This window comes from Sus scrofa, chromosome 15, assembly GCF_054392235.1.
Source record: "Sus scrofa isolate SSC_HxYL_T2T_F1_AM1 chromosome 15, Sscrofa_HxYL_maternal_Yorkshire_Landrace_v2.0, whole genome shotgun sequence".
Taxonomy (NCBI): Eukaryota; Metazoa; Chordata; class Mammalia; order Artiodactyla; family Suidae; genus Sus; species Sus scrofa.
In genome coordinates this window covers 68,300,258-68,317,041 of record NC_139397.1, presented here as the reverse complement: position 1 = coordinate 68,317,041, position 16,784 = coordinate 68,300,258, and the positions used below count along the sequence as shown (strand labels likewise).

Sequence of the window (16,784 nt, the reverse complement as noted above, 5' to 3'; positions counted from 1 at the left end):
CTGTTTGTTTTTTTCTCATGGCTGGCATTTTTTGATTGGATATTGTGATTTTACTTTAGAGAATATCAGATTTTGTCATCTTCCTTCAAAGAAAGGAGCTTTACTCTGTTAGGCAGTTAAGTTACCTGAAGGTCAGTTTTACATTTTGAGGCTCATTTTTAAGGTCTATTAGGGAAGATCTACAGTAGCCTTTATTCTGAACATTAGTTAGCCCTATAATAAGATGTAACCCTTCTTAAGCCTTCACTGAACTGGCCCCTGGTGATCAACAAGAATCTTTACTCTGACTTTTCAGAACTTTAATGCTTCTTAACCTTTATGTGAGTCCTAGGAGTTGCTCCGCTTGCAGTACGCTGGTTGTTCTTTGTCCATCCACAGGGTTTCACTGTATGCTTGTGTGTCTTTTCCTGCCTACCTCCTTCCTCCCCAGGACTCTGCCCACAACTTTGAGCTGCTTCACTTTCTCTGGTGCTCTGCTTTGGGTTCTCCTCCCTGATCTGCTATCTGGAATGTTCCAGGCAGAAAGCTGGAGCAGCAGTAGGGCTTACCCTTTGTTTCCCTTCACTTAGAGGGCATGAGTCCTGTGTTGCCTATTGTCCAGTGTCAGAAAACTGTTGTTCATATGCTTTGTCTGATTTTCTTTTCTTTTCTTTTCTTTTCTTTTCTTTTCTTTCTTTCTTTCTTTCTTTCTTTCTTTCTTTCTTTCTTTCTTTCTTTCTTTCTTTCTTTCTTTCTTTCCTTCCTTCCTTCCTTCCTTCCTTCTTTCTTTCTTTTTCTTTTCTTTTCTTTCTTTCCTTTCTTTCTTTCTTTCTTTCTTCCTTCCTTCCTTCCTTCCTTCCTTCCTTCCTTCCTTTCTTTCTTTCTTTCGTCATACCAGAGCATGTGGAAGTTCATGGGCCAAGGACTGAACCCAAGCCACTGCAGTGATAATGCCAGATCTTTAACCCGCTGTGCCATAGGATAACTCCTGTTTTGTCCAATTTTGTATTTTTTCACAGAAAAAGTTTTATCTGATCACAGTTATTTAATTTTGACACAAAGCAGAGGTTAAATTTTTAAGATACATTTTTAATTTTTAAAAATTGTGAAATAGAATAGAAAAAATACAATCACCCATATTCCTCCCTCCAGCTTTGTCAAATCTTTTTTTTTTTTTTTTTTGTCTTTTTGCTATTTCTTGGGCCGCTCCCGCGGCATATGGAGGTTCCCAGGCTAGGGGTCCAATCGGAGCTGTAGCCACCGGCCTACGCCAGAGCCACAGCAACACGGGATCCGAGCCACGTCTGCAACCTACACCACAGCTCATGGCAACGCCGGATCCTTAACCCACTGAGCAAGGCCAGGGATCGAACCCGCAACCTCATGGTTCCTAGTCGGATTCATTAACCACTGCGCCACGACGGGAACTCCTGTCAAGTCTTAATATTCATTTTCTTTTTTTATTAAGATATGAACCGGTGAAGTACAGCTGAAGCCCCATGTATGCCTTTTCTGATTCTCCCCTCTGTAGTGCTTTGAGATAACTTCTGTCATGAGTTCAGTGTTTAGCATCCCCTCATATATTTTTAAAGTATTCATAATTTTTATCCCCAAATATCATATATATTGTCTTATCCATTTAGAAACTTTAAAAAATGCTACAAACTCTATGTATAATTCTGTGGCTTGTCTTTTTCACTCAACATTTCATATGTCTAAGGAGTTTTTGGTTTGATTTGGGAAGTTCTAATATTACATTGCCTCATTATGTCACAATTTGTTCATTCTTTTGTTGATAGAAATGTAATTTGTTTCCATTTTTTCCAATCAGAACAGTATTGAAATAAACATTCTTGAACATATCTGTCTGGTGGTACACATATGAGCTTCATGTTTTTGAGAAAAGCTTGTCAGTTCATACTGTTTATATATCTTTAGCTGGATAGTGTTAGAGCTTTTTCCAAGAGGATTTTACAAATTTAAACATTCACTGGTGTATGAGTGGTCCCACTGGTAGATATCTGTCTCAGCATTTGATATTGTGAAGCTTTAGTATTGCCAGTCAGGTGTGAAATTGTATAGGTTCAATTTACATTTCTCTGATTTCTATGGAGATTTTATGTCTTCGTATATACATTTGAATTTATTAGCCATTTGGATTTCCCTTTGGGAGTTGCCTATTCATATTTTTCTCTTTTTATTTTAAAATGGATTATTTCTCATTTTTCTTTCTGACTTAAAGAATTTTTAATATTTTCTGGCTGTTCTTATCAGTTGTGTATATCACAGATATCTTCTACTGTTTGTGGCTTGCCTTTTAACTTTTTTGAATGATGTTTGTTTGCAGAAGTTAAAACTTTAACTAATTTACCCTATTTTTTCCCCTTTAGCTTGAGTCTATCTAGTGGAGATGTGGTAGGATTTGATATGGAATGGCCACCAGTATACAATAAAGGAAAACTGGGCAGAATTGCGCTAATTCAGTTGTGTGTGTCAGAGAGCAAATGTTATCTGTTTCATATTTCTTCTATGTCAGGTTAGTATCTCTTTTCTTTGTTTTCATTTTTGTGTTAGGTCAGCATTATCCATATAAAATAAAGTTCATGAACTTAGCTGGGGCTTTTCTCATCACCTTGTGATTAAGTATTTATGTTCTACCTACTTCACTCATATCCCTGTTTTATTTAATTTTCACATCATCTTATCAGGCATTGATATTGTTCCTCTTTCTGAGAGTAGAGAACTGGAGCTTATAGGGGCTAAATGACAGGCGTATCCTGTTAGTGTTAGCAGAGGTGGCATTCAAATGAGGTTTTCCTTGTCATTTATCAATCAGGACTTTTTGCTTTAGGTGAGAAAGAGATGCTCAAGGTAAATGTGCTTCATAATTTAAACTTAAGCACAGATTTAAATATAAACATAAAATGTGTGAGAAGTAGAAAATAAATCCATCATATTTGATAGAACCTATGTAAATAAAGAGAAAATGTTATAGTTTTCCCGCAGGGCTTAAAAATGTTGCTTGAAAATGAAGCAATTAAAAAGGCAGGTGTAGGAATCAAAGGAGATCAGTCGAAACTTCTACGTGACTTTGACATCAAATTGAAGAGTTTTGTGGAGCTGACAGATGTTGCCAATGAAAAGGTAGATGTAATACATATTTTATTTTCATAAAAAATATTAATTTGTTTCATAGCATGTCCCTTCTTTCTGAATGATAGATTTTTGAAAAAAATAATTTAAGCTCTGTCATGTTTTTGTAAAAAAGAAGTTGGAAATGAGTGTTCCATAATGAAAACCTCTAGTCTAATCCATTGCCTTAGCAAATAATTTCTTTAAGCAAGTACCACCTCCCATATTTAGTACTATTTCATTTTGTTTTATGTTTGTAAATTTAAATAATGCATTTTATCTCTTTAATCCGTCTATATCAATATCTTTTTTTTTTTCTTTAAATAAGAATATGATGCAGCTTTTGTGGTATGCTCTTAGTGGAAGATTGACCATCACTTTCATCACTGTGTTTCACATATTTTATTAATGTAGTCATTAAGTTAAATTCTCATATTAGGAGTTCTCGTGGTGGCGCAGTGGTTAATGAATCCGACTAGGAACCATGAGGTTGTGGGTTTGATCCCTGGCCTTGCTCGGTGGGTTAAGGATCCGGTGTTGCCATGAGCTGTGGTGTAGGTTGCAGACGTGGCTCAGATCTTGTGTTGCTATGGCTGTGATGTAGGCTGGTGGCTACAGCTCCAAATAGAACCCTAGCCTGGGAACCTCCATATGCCGCAAGAACGGCCCAAGAAATGGCAAAAAGACAAAAAAAAAAAAAAAAAAAAAAAAATTCTCATATTAGTCAAGTATTCATTTGGCTGAGAAGTAGCAAACCTACCAACCTATTCAACTTTTGTCCATGAGCAGTACTTTTGCAGTCCAATAATTTTAATACCTACACTGGGGAAGTTCCAGAACGAAATTTTTTTTTTTAGGACTACACCCATGGCATGTGGAAGTTCCCAGGCTAGGAGTTGAGTTGGATCTGTAGCTGCTGGCCTACACTACAGCCAGAGCAATGCCAGATCCAAGCCGCGTCTGCGACCTGTACCACAGCTCACGGCAGGGCCGGATCCTTAATCCAGTGAGTAGAGCCAGGGATCAAACCCATTTCCTCATGGATACTAGTTGGGTTTGTTACTGCTGACCCACACTGGGAACTCCCAGAACTAAATTCTTAAAATGTGGACAAATGAGGTTTTTAATGATAGAGAATCTCTGCCTTACGTTTTGGTATAACGTTTTCAGCTTTTATGTGTTACATGGTCATTTGGTATCAGATATTTAGGGATATGTGAAAATAGAAGGATTTTTGCTGAGTTGAATTTTCATTACTTCTAGCTGAAATGTGCAGAGACCTGGAGCCTCAATGGTTTGGTTAAACACCTCTTCAGTAAACAGCTTCTAAAAGACAAGTCTATCCGCTGTAGCAATTGGAGTAATTTTCCCCTCACTGAGGACCAGAAATTATACGCAGCTACTGATGCTTATGTATGTACCAACATTGCAAAAGTTTACTGTGGTAGTGGCACAAACTCAAGTAAAATATTTTAAATCAGTTTGGCATTAAAAATGCTTAGGAAGAAATTTAGTGAAACTGTTAATTCTAAATATTAATTAGCAAGTACCAATCAACAGATTGTTCAGTGCTGGTTATTTTTATTGTCATGAAGCCAAAATAATGTCCAATTTGTGTGTAAAAAATAAGAATTCTCTGAAAACATGAAAGGCTAATAAGCTCAAACTGAGCAAGCACAAATGGTATTGATGATGCATTTGATTATAAGCAGCTTTAGAATAAAAATAACTATAATACAGTTTCTATATTGAAACTGGCCTTCCTATGTTTATATTTAAAATGTAAGAATTTAGAAGAATTGCATCCAATTTTAGCTTTCCACTGCTGTTAGTCAGATATATTTTTATATTTACATATTCATACATAGTGAAACAGGGCATATATGTATGTATATATTTATTTTATTTGTAGATGAATGTCTTGTAGTTTCATCTTTTGCATCTATTTTTAGGAATGGAGGCTCCTTTTATTTATAAACAGAAGAAAATTCAATTTTGTGACAAAATAGGGTGATTATTTTCCTTTATGTTCTGTTTTTAAAAAAATCATAAACCTTAAGAACTAATTTAAGTGCTGTAGCATTTTTTCGCATGAATAATCAGTGTGACTTGATTGTTGCTATTAATAGTAGCTAGAAGGAAGACTGTTTATATGAGGACTAACAGCTGATTTAATGACATAATGGGAAATGGATATCTATAGTCAAACAGATTTGTCTTTATTGTATTTTACCAAATTTCATTTATAAGTTATTTGGTTTGGTTACCTGCTCATAATATTGGATGTTAAATGTAAAAACATTTAAGGTGTAGAGAGCTACTTTCTCCATTCTCACAATTGGTGTCATGAATAAATGAACACACTCAGATCTATGCATAACTTAATAGGTTGAATTCAGCTTTTCGGGTGCCTTGGGAATCATTGTTTTGGATTTTTATAAAGACAGGACATAGCGTTTTATTTTGGTGATATTTAGTATACTGTTTTCATTTTTCTGTTTTTCTTTTAGGCTGGTTTCATCATTTATCAAAAATTAGAAAATTTGGGTGATGCCATACAGATACTAGCCATAAATAAAGGTATGTTATGATCAGAAAATAAAACGTAAAATTTGAATATGCTTATTTGTGAGGTTTATCTCCAAGAGGACAATTTTCACACATGGGCAAAGTATTTAGCATTATTACAACTTCTTGAGTGTCTGAGTAGTATTGACATTAAGTCTCTTTGGCCAAAGTTTAGGGATTCAGTCATGCTACTTGTGCCAAAGTAGAACTTATTACCTGTTCTTTGTAGCATTGTGTTCATTAGGCTTCTAGAGCTGAAGTTTTGTGGTTTTGATAACACCAGTGATGGATTGTCATCTCCCAGTCTGGAAATTATACATCTTTGCTATAAATATTAATTAATTAATTATTAGTTAATTCATTTTTGGGCCACAGCCACAGCATGTGCAAGTTCCTGTGCCACAGATTGAACCCATGCCACAGTTGCAGCAACACCAGAACCTTAACCTGCTGTACCATAAGAGACTTTCCTACTCTAAATACTTAAAATGTATAAGATGCTTTATAGCACCCCGATTTAAATTTCTAAATTTTCTTCAAGGTATGATGACTGTTTTTCCCCATAAAGAATGGCCACTTGATTCACCCTCAGTTCTCAGATATCTTTATGGCTTGGTGGATCTGTAGAGTAGAATGGATCTGTAGAGTAGAATGGAAGAACATGGGCTTTTGTGTCACTTAGGCTAATGGTGGAATCCCAGCCACATGTTCTAGAAGTTACTGGCTTCTCCATGTTTGGAATGTGAGTGATGGAGCAATATCTATTTCATAGAATAGTTACTGAGCACTGAAAGGGATACAGTATTCAAAACATCCATACTGGTCTGCATAGAGTTATTATTACTGATTGTTATTATTGTTCTTGTAGCTGCTTTTTGGAAATTTTAAATAATCATGTTTGTTAAGATGTTAATTAAATAATGTGATTTTGCTAAATAAATCTTTTTTTTAATCTTAATGAATTTTATTACATTTATAGGTGTATAGCAGTCATCACAACCAAATTTTATAGCATGTCCATCCCAAACCCTCAGTGCATCTCCCCATCCCCCCAACCTGTCTCATTTGGAAACCATATGACTCAAAGTCTGTGAGTCAGTATCTGTTCTGCAAAGAAGTTCGTTGCATCCTTTTTTTAGATTCCAAATGTCAGTGATAGCATTTAATGTTGGTGTCTCATTGCCTGACTGACTTCACTTAGCATGATAATTTCTAGGTCCATCCATGTTGCTACAAATGCCGTTATGTCTTTCCTTTTAATGGCTGAGTAATGTTCCATTGTGTATATGTACAACATCTTCTTGATCTACTTCTCTGTCGATGGACATTTAGGTTGTTTCCATGTTTTGGCTATTGCAAGTAGTGCTGCAGTGAACATTGGAGTACATGCATCTTTTCAAGTCATGGTTTTCTCTGGATAGATGCCCAGGAGTGGGATTGCTGGATCAAATGGTAGTTCTATTTTGAGTTTTCTAAGAATCTCCATACTGTTTTCCACAGTGGTTGCACCAATTTACATTCCCACCAACAGTGTAATAGGGTTCCCTTTGCTCCATACCCTCTCCAGCACTTATTGTTTGTTGACTTTTTGATGATGGCCATTCTGACTGGTGTAAGGTGGTACTTCAACATGATTTTGATTTGCGTTTCTCTAATAATGAGTGATGTTGAACATCTTTTCATGTGTTTTTTGGCCATCTGTATATCTTCTTTGGAGAACTGTCTGTTTAGATCTTCTGCCCATTTTTTGATGGGGTTTTTCAATTTTTGGAATTGAGCTATAGGAAGTGTTTATAAATTTTGGAGATGAATCCCTTGTCCGTCGATTCGCTTGCAAAGGTTTTCTCCCATTCTGTGGGTTGTCTTTTCGTTTTGTTTAGGGTTTCCTTTGCTGTGCAGAAACTTTGAAGTTTGATTAGGTCCCATTTGTTTTTACTGTCATTACTCTAAGAGGTGGATCTGAGAAGATGTTGCTGTCATTTAGGTCAGAGAGTGTTTGGCCTATGTTTTCCTCTAAGAGTTTTTATAGTGTCTGGTCTTATATCTAGGTCTCGAATCCATTTGGAGTTTCTTTTTGTGGATGGTGTTAGGGAGTGTTCTAATTTCATTCTTTTCCATGTGGCTGTTCAGTTTTCCCAGCACCATTTATTGAACAGGCTGTCTTTTCTCCATTATATATTCTTGCCTCCTTTGTCATAGATGAGTTGGGTGTAGGGGTATGGGTTGAATTCTAGGCTTTCTATCCTGTTCCACTGATCTATATGTCTTTGTGCCAGTACCATACAGTTTTGATGACTGTAGCTTTGGCATAACCTCCTTATATAAAATTATATAATATCCTTTTTCATTGTTATTGAGAAAGGATCCATACCCTCTGTGGGAGACCCTCCTCCTTTCCATCTTAAGGAAGATTTCTTATACTTTCTCTCCCTGGAAAACCACATCTGATGAGTGTCTGCTGACTCTCTGTAGCCAACCATACTGTAGCCAGAAATTATCTTGATTAACTGAGGCAGATGATACGTTTTTGAAGCATATATTTTCAGAGTCATTGGTGGAAGTCCTGACAACTGTGGTTGCAACACTGCGTTCTTTAAGGGAGGGAGGGAGGGATGAACCACGGTATCTATAGGCAATTAAAAGCTCTGCACAGTGAGCCATTGAATATTACAGGGTGAGGAGTGAGGGAGAAGCAGGAAAAGGAGAGCAGGTAGGCCATGTTAGGGGTTTATATTTCCTCCTAAGAGCTATGGATGCTTTTAAACACAGGAGTGATGTGAATTACATTAAAAAAGTAAGAACTTGGCTGTAGAGCAGAAAATGTTTTCTCGAGGGCAAAGGTCACAGTAGGAAGCCCTGTTAGGCAACTCTGCCTATAATCCAAGTGAGAAGTGATAGTGACCTGGTTTGGTTGGTTGTATTGAGGATGGAGAGAAATGGATAGATGTAGAATACATTTAATAGAGCAGTAGAAATGTATAGAATTTGATGTGATGATGGGAGCCACATGTCCAGGTTCAGTCGGTGTTGCTGCCATGAAGAACAGGGATGAGAAACACTAAAGAGGGGGAGCAAGACTTGGGGACAAGGAGTCCTACAGTTGATTTTAGATGTAAAATGAAGGAAGCCTTTGAGATGACAAAGTGGAGGTGGCCATAGGCACTTAGATATACAGCCTATAACTCAGAGGACAGGTTGAGTTACAGATGAAGAATTAGGAGTTTGAGATAAAGAATTGGGGCTCAGGAGTTCCCATCGTGGCTTAGCAGTTAATGAACCTGACTAGTATCCATGAGGATGTAGGATTGATCCCTGGCCTCGCTCAGTGTGTTAAGGATCCGGCATTGCCCTGAGCTATGGTGTAGGTCGCAGATGCAGCTTGGACCTGGCGTTGCTGCGGCTGTGGTGTAGGCCAGCAGCTGTAGTTCCAATTCGACTGCTAGCCTGGGAACCTCCATATGCCACGGGTACAGACCTAAAAAGACAAAACAAAAAAAGAATTGGGGTTCAGAGTCTTGAGGCGCTCTTAGTATTTAATGTTTGCATGGAAGAGGGAACACCAGAGGAGTTGCTATAGGCACAGAAGGAAATTAGGAGGTGGGGTGTGCAGAAAGACAAGAACATGTTTTATGTAGGAGGATGTTATCAACTATTTTAAATTTTACTGAGAGTTCGAGAAAACTGAGAACTTAGAATTAATCCTTAGATTTGGCGATCTTGTGTAACCTTTTACTATAGCAGCATTGGTGTACTTAGTAATAAAAGAGTATATTGGAGGTAGAGTGGTTATTGAGGCACAAAAAAGGGTCACAGGCTTGGGTAACATGAAGGTGCTTTAACCGTAGCAAGAGTGGAGGAGTAGAGTGATGTGGGTGGAAATCATATTAGCATGAGTAGAGGACTAAGTTAGATCTAAGGAAAATGAGAAAGCATGTGTAAACAACATTTTTTTTTTCTTTTACAGAAGCTTGGTTTGGAAAGAGGATATTCATTTATTCATATAACGTGTTTGTTGGGTCAGGTACTGTATGTACCACTTGATGGGGAAAATGTATTGAGCACAACAGACCACGCCCCATCACTTCATTTGACTGAATGAGGGAATGAGCCACAAGAGTGCCTGAGGGGAGAACATAGAAGGCGGGAGGGGACTAAAGCAAAGCATCTGGGGAATAGTGATTGTTAACTCCGGAAGGAGAAAGGGTGAGAAGAATAGGAAGTGAGGCCAGAAAAGCAGCCCAGCCCAAATCATTTGGGGTCTCATAGGCTGTACATCTGACTTCATATTTTATTGATTAAAATAAATACACTGGTGAGTGATGGGAAATCCTTATAGGATTTGAAGCAGCAGAAGGATATGATTAAAATTTTATTTTAAAAGGATTTTTCTGGCTGCTGTAGGAGGGAAAGAGTATCCGCAGGGAAGTTGGTTTGGAAGGTAACGCAGTAGTCCAGGCAAGAGCTGATAACTGTCTGGATGAGACTGGTAGCAGCAGAGAGGATGAGGAATGGTAGATGGTATGTGTGTTAGCTGATGAGTTCCCTGTGAAGGGTGAGATGTAGAAACTGAGAGAACAATCAGGATATCTTGGTTGGATCCGCTATACGAATGGAAGGATCAGTCACAGCGGAATGCTTATGGGAAGAACAGGCTTGGATGAGAAAAGTCTAGATTTCAGTTTTGGACATTCTCTTTTATTTTCATTTTTTATTTTATTTTTTGTCTTTTTAGGGCTGCACTGGCAGCATATGGAAGTTCCCAGGCTAGGCGTCAAATCAGAGCTGTAGCTGTTGGCCTACGCCACAGCCACAGCAACACAGGATCTGAGCTGTGTCTGCGACCTACACCACAGCTCTCGGCGACCTACTGAGTGAGGCCAGGGATCAAACCCACATCCCCATGGGTGCTAGTTGGGTTTGTCGCTGCTGAACTATGAAGGGAAATCCAGTGTGCTAAGTTTTAGGTGCTTATTCAGAAGTTCCCGTCGTGGCAGTGGAAACAAATCCAACTAGAAACCCTGAGGTTGCGGGTTCAATCCCTGGCCTCGCTCAGTGGGTTAAGGATCCGGTGTTGCCATGAGCTGTGGTGTAGGTCACAGACGCGGCTTGGATCTGACATTGCTGTGACTCTGGTGCAGGCCAGCAACTACAGTTCCGATTAGACCCCTAGCCTGGGAACCTCCATGTGCCGTGGATACAGCCCTAAAAAGAAAAAAAAGGATGCTTATTCAGATCAAAGGAGATAACTTAGTTGGAAAGGTGGTTTTGGAGTTCAAAGGGAAAAGCTGAGGTTGGAGCCGTAACTTTGGGGATGGTCAGCATACAGATGGTAGTTAACACAGAGACACTGGAGAAGATAAACTAGGGAGCCAATGGAATAAAGAACAAGAGAGGCCCAAGTATTGACATCAAGGGCGCACCAATGTCTAGAAGTCAGAAGGATGAGGAGAGAGCAGTGAAGAGGTCTGTGAATGGGCAGTGATGAAAGAGGAACCACAGTGGTGGCGGGGGGGGGATGGTGTTGAGAAGCCAGTGAAGCAAATGTTTGAAGTAGGAGTAAGTATCAAATGTTTTAAACTATGAGAATCTGAGTGAGATGAGCAACGAGGGCTAACAGATTTGACTGTGTGGAGGCCATCAGTAAACTTTCCAGAAGCAGGTTTTGGAAGAAGGTTATTAGGAGTCAGTTTAGGAGAACACGGAGGTAGAAAATTTGAGACAGTGAATATGGACAACTCTTTCAAGGAGTTTTGCTGTAAATGGGAGTAGTGACATAAATAAAGGCTAATTAGTAGATTGGTGTTGGGAAGATTAGATGGCCCTCCTTTTCTTGTTTCTATTAGTGAAATAAGAGGTGAAGTTGTTATCGTAGTAAAAGGAGGGACAAGCAGGCGTTGGAGGCTTGAAGAGAAAGAAGGAGGTATGAAATTGTCATCTTGAGAGTGGGAAAGTGGGACATGTGGGATAATTAATGGTCATTACTGAAGGTTTGTTTGAGATCTATGTCATGAATTCTAAGCAAAGGTCATAGTCATAATTGTGGTCTATTTTCTACTGTATTCACCTGTTTGAGTATAGGCATTGAGTAGGTAAAAAAGCTGGGTTTAATTAAAGTAGTGTTTGGCCAGGTAAGTATCATGGAGGGAGGGAGGAACAAGAGTCGAAGAGAACACCCAAGGGAATGATTAATATGGGTAAGGAAGGAAAGTAAAACATGGTGGGAGTAGGAAGGATAATGGGTAAGGAGGTGGTAGGTCAATGCACTTGTTTCTGAAAGTGTGAAAATTGCTGTAGTGGGGAAAGCATGCTGGAGAGAAAGCATGCCAGTGTTCACGGGATAGAATGAAGACTTTATTGGCAATTGTAAAATCAAAGACATGGCTATGGGAAGGGGTGGCTGAGGTCAGTTGAGGAAAAGGTGATTGGAAATGGAGGGATTGAAGAACTCAAAAGGCCACACTCTAAGGTGGAGAGTCTCTGAATGTGGAAATCACCAGGGATTATCCCAGGATTAGTAGGAAAGGTAGAGATAGTAAAGCAGGCAGTAGAATGTTCAGTGAATGAATTAGCGAATGAAGGAATATGATTTTGAGATTACAGGATAACTGCAGCAATCGGGAACAGCTGATGGTATAATCCTGTGTCCTGTGCTTCAGAAGAGCTGGACTGTTGAAGGACATGAGAAGTGGTGATGAAGAGTAAGAAAGTGTAAGCAGGGAAAGGTGGGCAGTTTTATGGTGTTGATGGAGACACCATCAGGCAGAATGAAGCTGAGAGTTTGGAATATGATCACTGGGTAGAGAGACTTGTGTTTTATTTTGTGATGGCTGGTAATGAGGGCTGTGAGGAATGGCTGTTGGGTAAGGTTATGTTTACCAAACTGTATTTAGTAAGTAGCTTCTCATATGGCATTACATTGATTGCAGATGGGTTCAGATTCTCATATCTACCTTTTCCTTCTGCCTTGGTTGATAACCATTGGTGGTAATATGTATGCATGCAGATCACTTAGAATTTATTCTAAAATTTAAAGAGCAAAATTTTGGAAGGCAAGTAAAGTGACTGAGGTGATTTGGAGATAGGATTAGAAAGTTTCTTTGTTGGAATTCATTTAAAGAAACACAATGAAAATTTAAGCCCTAATACGTTTAAATAAATATCTCTGCTTTGTGGTTTGAAAAAATGAGTATTGATTCATTTTTTTCCAGATGAGGAAGTACTGCCTAGTGATGTAAAGAAACAATTGACTTCAATCTCTGAAGAGATGATGGATCTGGCTAAGCATCTTCCTGACACTTTTGGAAAGTTGGAAAGTCCACAGAGGTTAAATATTTTTGTTTTTTAAATCAATGCTGTTTGTTCTTACTGCATTTTCCTATATATAGTGAAGAATTACTGTTTATTAGGGTAGACTCATATAAATTTGCTTGAATCCATTCACACAGATTGATGTATAAATTTGAGAAATATCTTTCCAATTGTTAAATTGTGCACAAAAGTTTAAAGCTTTTTGTCTGCTTTGTAGGAGGTTTTTTATAGCAAAGGAAAATAAAGCTGAGTTCACATGAAAGAAAATATTGAAGATTCAAAGTTGTCTTTTTCTGTTTATGGGCATTTTTCATTTAATTGTATTTATAGCTTGGTTACTTAAAATTTATAAATGATAGCAACTTTTAAACATAGTAGCCTTCTTTTTCTGGTTATTAAGTGATTATTACATAAGAATTCTACCTAATCAGTAGCCTATTGAAACAAGAGGCGTTTAGATTTAAAAGATTATTTTATAGCTGAAGTATTAGGTAACTTGAGATAGTTGGACCACTGGTACCCAGTAGCTAACTCTTCTTGGAACCAAACTTTGTCCTGTCCTTAATTACTGAATGACTCGCTTGTTAAACCTCTAAAAGCAGGAGTGCTCTTGAACAGTGATGATTTTAATGTGGTAATATAATTTTGAAGCCAAAATCCTTTGTAAAAATGTGAAGCAATTAGTTGCAATAGAATTCTGACTCTGACAAAATACAATGTTAATGTATTCTTTTTTGGATGAGATTTATGATAGATTTTGATTGAGATATTCCAGAGTGTGAGATAGAAATTTAGCTCTTTTTCAAAGTAATTTTCCCCTGGCAATTTGCTTTAGTAGCTTTTACATAACTTTGAGAATTTCAGGAAAGAAATAACGTCAAAGGGGGAAAGGTACTAATAAAGCTATTTCATATTCATTTTTACATTTTTCCTTCCATGAAAAGAAAAATCATCATTTACCTGAAAAATTACTGTTCACAGGAATTTGAGTTTTTTTCCTAGAAATTAAAATATCTACTGAATGTAAGTTACATGTGCTTGAGGCTTTGCTTTGTAATAATCAAAGCTAAGTAGGTTCTCTTAAAATTTAAGAATGGGGAATAGTGGATTCATTTTTCATAAAGGTAGTTTTAGTGTGAAAACAAAGTTTTAGTGTGTAAATCTTTAATTTCAGGTTCTTTGTAACAAGTCTACAGCATTACTTCACTTACTTAGGTTACACCTTTAAACCAGGGGCGAACATAAAATAATACAGCCACAATACATGCCATAAGTATGAATTGAGGCTCATTGAACTGCATTTCCAGTGGAGTGCATGAAGCCACATCCAGAGCATATTTGCTTTTCATTTATAAATATAGTTTGACAAGCTTGGAGATCTCTTTAACATGAAGGCCAAGTATGGATAAGGAATGACACCATAAACAGTTAATTTAGGATTAAACAGCATGGGCAGTTGGTAAGCACCCAAGTCAGCTGCTGAATGTGGAAGTACCTTGCTGTACTAGAGAGTACCCTAGAGGCTATAGACTTGTAGTGGGTATAAAGGGGATATGAAAAACAACTGTGTGTCCTTTTTAAGTAAAAGTCTCTTCTCTGTAAAAAGCATTACAACTTGTCTATATAGTTAACACAATTAAAGTTGAATTCACCTTTCTTAATTTTTTTTTAGGGTTTCTATGCTATTGAAGGATATTTCAGAAAATCTGTGTTCATTGAGGAAGATGATATTTGGTTCTACTGGAAATGAACTGAGTCCCATCAGTAGTTTTCACTTATTACCATTGCAAGAGCCAACTGCTAGTAAAGTACAACAGAAACAAATTACAATATATGATTTTTTTACTAAAGTTAGAGATGAGGCATGGCACAGAACACTTGATAATTTAATTAAACATGGTGGAGAAAATGTCCTTGGAAATGAAGCTAATCAAGAAGATGGATTTGAAACTGGACTAGAAGAAGACAATGAGCTGAAAGAGAACACAGAAAGAGTTTGTTTGATGTCATTAGATATTACGGAATATGAACTGCAACTTTTGGAACAAGAGGCTAAGGAAAAAAATCTTAGTAATATTACTTCCAGCTCTCCTGAGGTACTAAATAAAGAGAAAACATTTTTTATGCACTGATTGTGGTTGGCTGATTTTTTTCTGTAGCAGGGCAGATAGTAAATATTTCAGGCTCTTCAGGCAACACAGTTCCGTTTTAACTACCCAGTTCTGCCAATTCAGTGTAAAAGCAGTTGTAGGCAAATGGCCTGTCCATGTTTCAATAAAGCTTTATTCACAGAAGTGAAAGTGGGCTGGGTTTGGCTTGTGAGCCATAGTTTGCTACTCCTGATTTAGTATAGTATAATAAGCAGCATTTTATAGTGCAAAGATTTTTAGTGTCAATACACATTTGTTATAATTTCCTTAGTGTTTCTCCTGTTTTTTACTTAATATATACCTGTTCTTAGGGATTCCCTACATATCTACTAGAGTTTACTATTCCAAACTTGAGTTTCGAAATTACTTTTTTTCTTCATATTGATGTTCTTTACTTGATATTCTGGGAGGATTTCTCATAAACTAATGTTTTTGCTTGACACTAACTTTTATTGTCATCTAGAATCAGTAACCTATGTCTTTTTCTTGATAGATTATTGTTAAACATTCTATATTTTCTCTCAAGTTCATGTTTAGATTTCTAATTATTGTGTTCTGATTGATGAGTTTAATTTGTGAGATTATGTTTTTATACTGGCTACTTTAAGCATATTTTTTGAAATAGTGAAATTTTAATAGAGAAATCACTGTGTTTCTCTTATTGTGAAGACAAAAAGATATATTAGCTGTATACTATTTATCCCATTAAAAAATTACCTGTTTTTGGTAGAATTTTATCAACTTCCTTTTATAAAAACTAAGTTTTAAATTTTTAAAATTAGTTTTGAAAGACATTTAGCGGGATTTTTTTCCTCAGTGTTCTAATGACAGAGTCTCAGTATTTCTCTATATTTGGTAACTATATTAGCAATCACTTCTGTAAGTATATAGATGTGTTTTATTTTAACATTTTCAAACCGTTATCATACCAACCTTTTGTAAAACAGATTTCCCTTTTGGGAAATATCTTTTGTTAATACCTGCATTAACTTTTGTCTTTATAGAGATTTCGTATCACTTCAAAGTGATATATTTCATAAATTATACAGAATTATGATCAGGATTTCATGATTTGACTGACGTCTTTTACCTCAATTATTGCCATTTTTTATTGTGTGATAATTATTAGCATTTAAAAATTCATTAAAGACCCCATTTAAAAAATAAGAATTTTTCTTCATATAAAACATTTAAAAATCTTTTTTAAAGCTTAATTTTTGCAGGTTAATCAAGGCTGTACATCCTTTTCTTGAATTCCAGTTTAAAGATTAGATTTTCTTTTGGATTCTTCTATTTTTCTTTTGTACAGGTTCCTATCCTTGGACACTTGCATTGTGGGGTTTACCAGATTTTTGTAATTTCCTCTGATCCAAACATTGGCAATAGCTGAATAAATAACTTATCTGACTGTTTTTCAAATCATGTAGATGCTATTGTAAAGGTATTATTACAGTCATAGTAGCTTTTTGTGATCTTTTACAAAATCAATGGATATGAGAACAGCTATAGCTGTTACTGGCTTTGTACAGATTTTTTTCAATATTGCAAAGAGGTTCTTGTACTCAAAAAATTTGGGAAAAACAGTTTGAGATTTTTTTTAACCATAGTTAACTTGTCACTCCGTACTCTCATTTAGAGAGTGTGGGC

At 36.8% G+C, this 16,784-nt stretch overlaps 1 protein-coding gene across 15 annotated transcripts in view; it reads left to right on the top strand.

Annotated features, from left to right (window-relative positions):
- Nucleotides 1-16,784, top strand: part of WRN (WRN RecQ like helicase) — a 128,023-nt gene that overhangs the window by 34,331 nt on the left and 76,908 nt on the right. For all 15 annotated transcript variants that reach the window (XR_014829940.1, XR_014829939.1, XM_085000172.1 and 12 more), the window contains 6 exons: nt 2,370-2,515; nt 2,975-3,123; nt 4,375-4,524; nt 5,622-5,691; nt 12,888-13,002; nt 14,660-15,083. Coding sequence is in view for 13 of the 15 variants with exons in the window: in XM_085000172.1 (XP_084856298.1) it covers nt 2,370-2,515; nt 2,975-3,123; nt 4,375-4,524; nt 5,622-5,691; nt 12,888-13,002; nt 14,660-15,083 (1,054 nt within the window). In the remaining 2 variants the exon portion in view is untranslated. The remainder of the gene's footprint in view (nt 1-2,369; nt 2,516-2,974; nt 3,124-4,374; nt 4,525-5,621; nt 5,692-12,887; nt 13,003-14,659; nt 15,084-16,784) is intronic.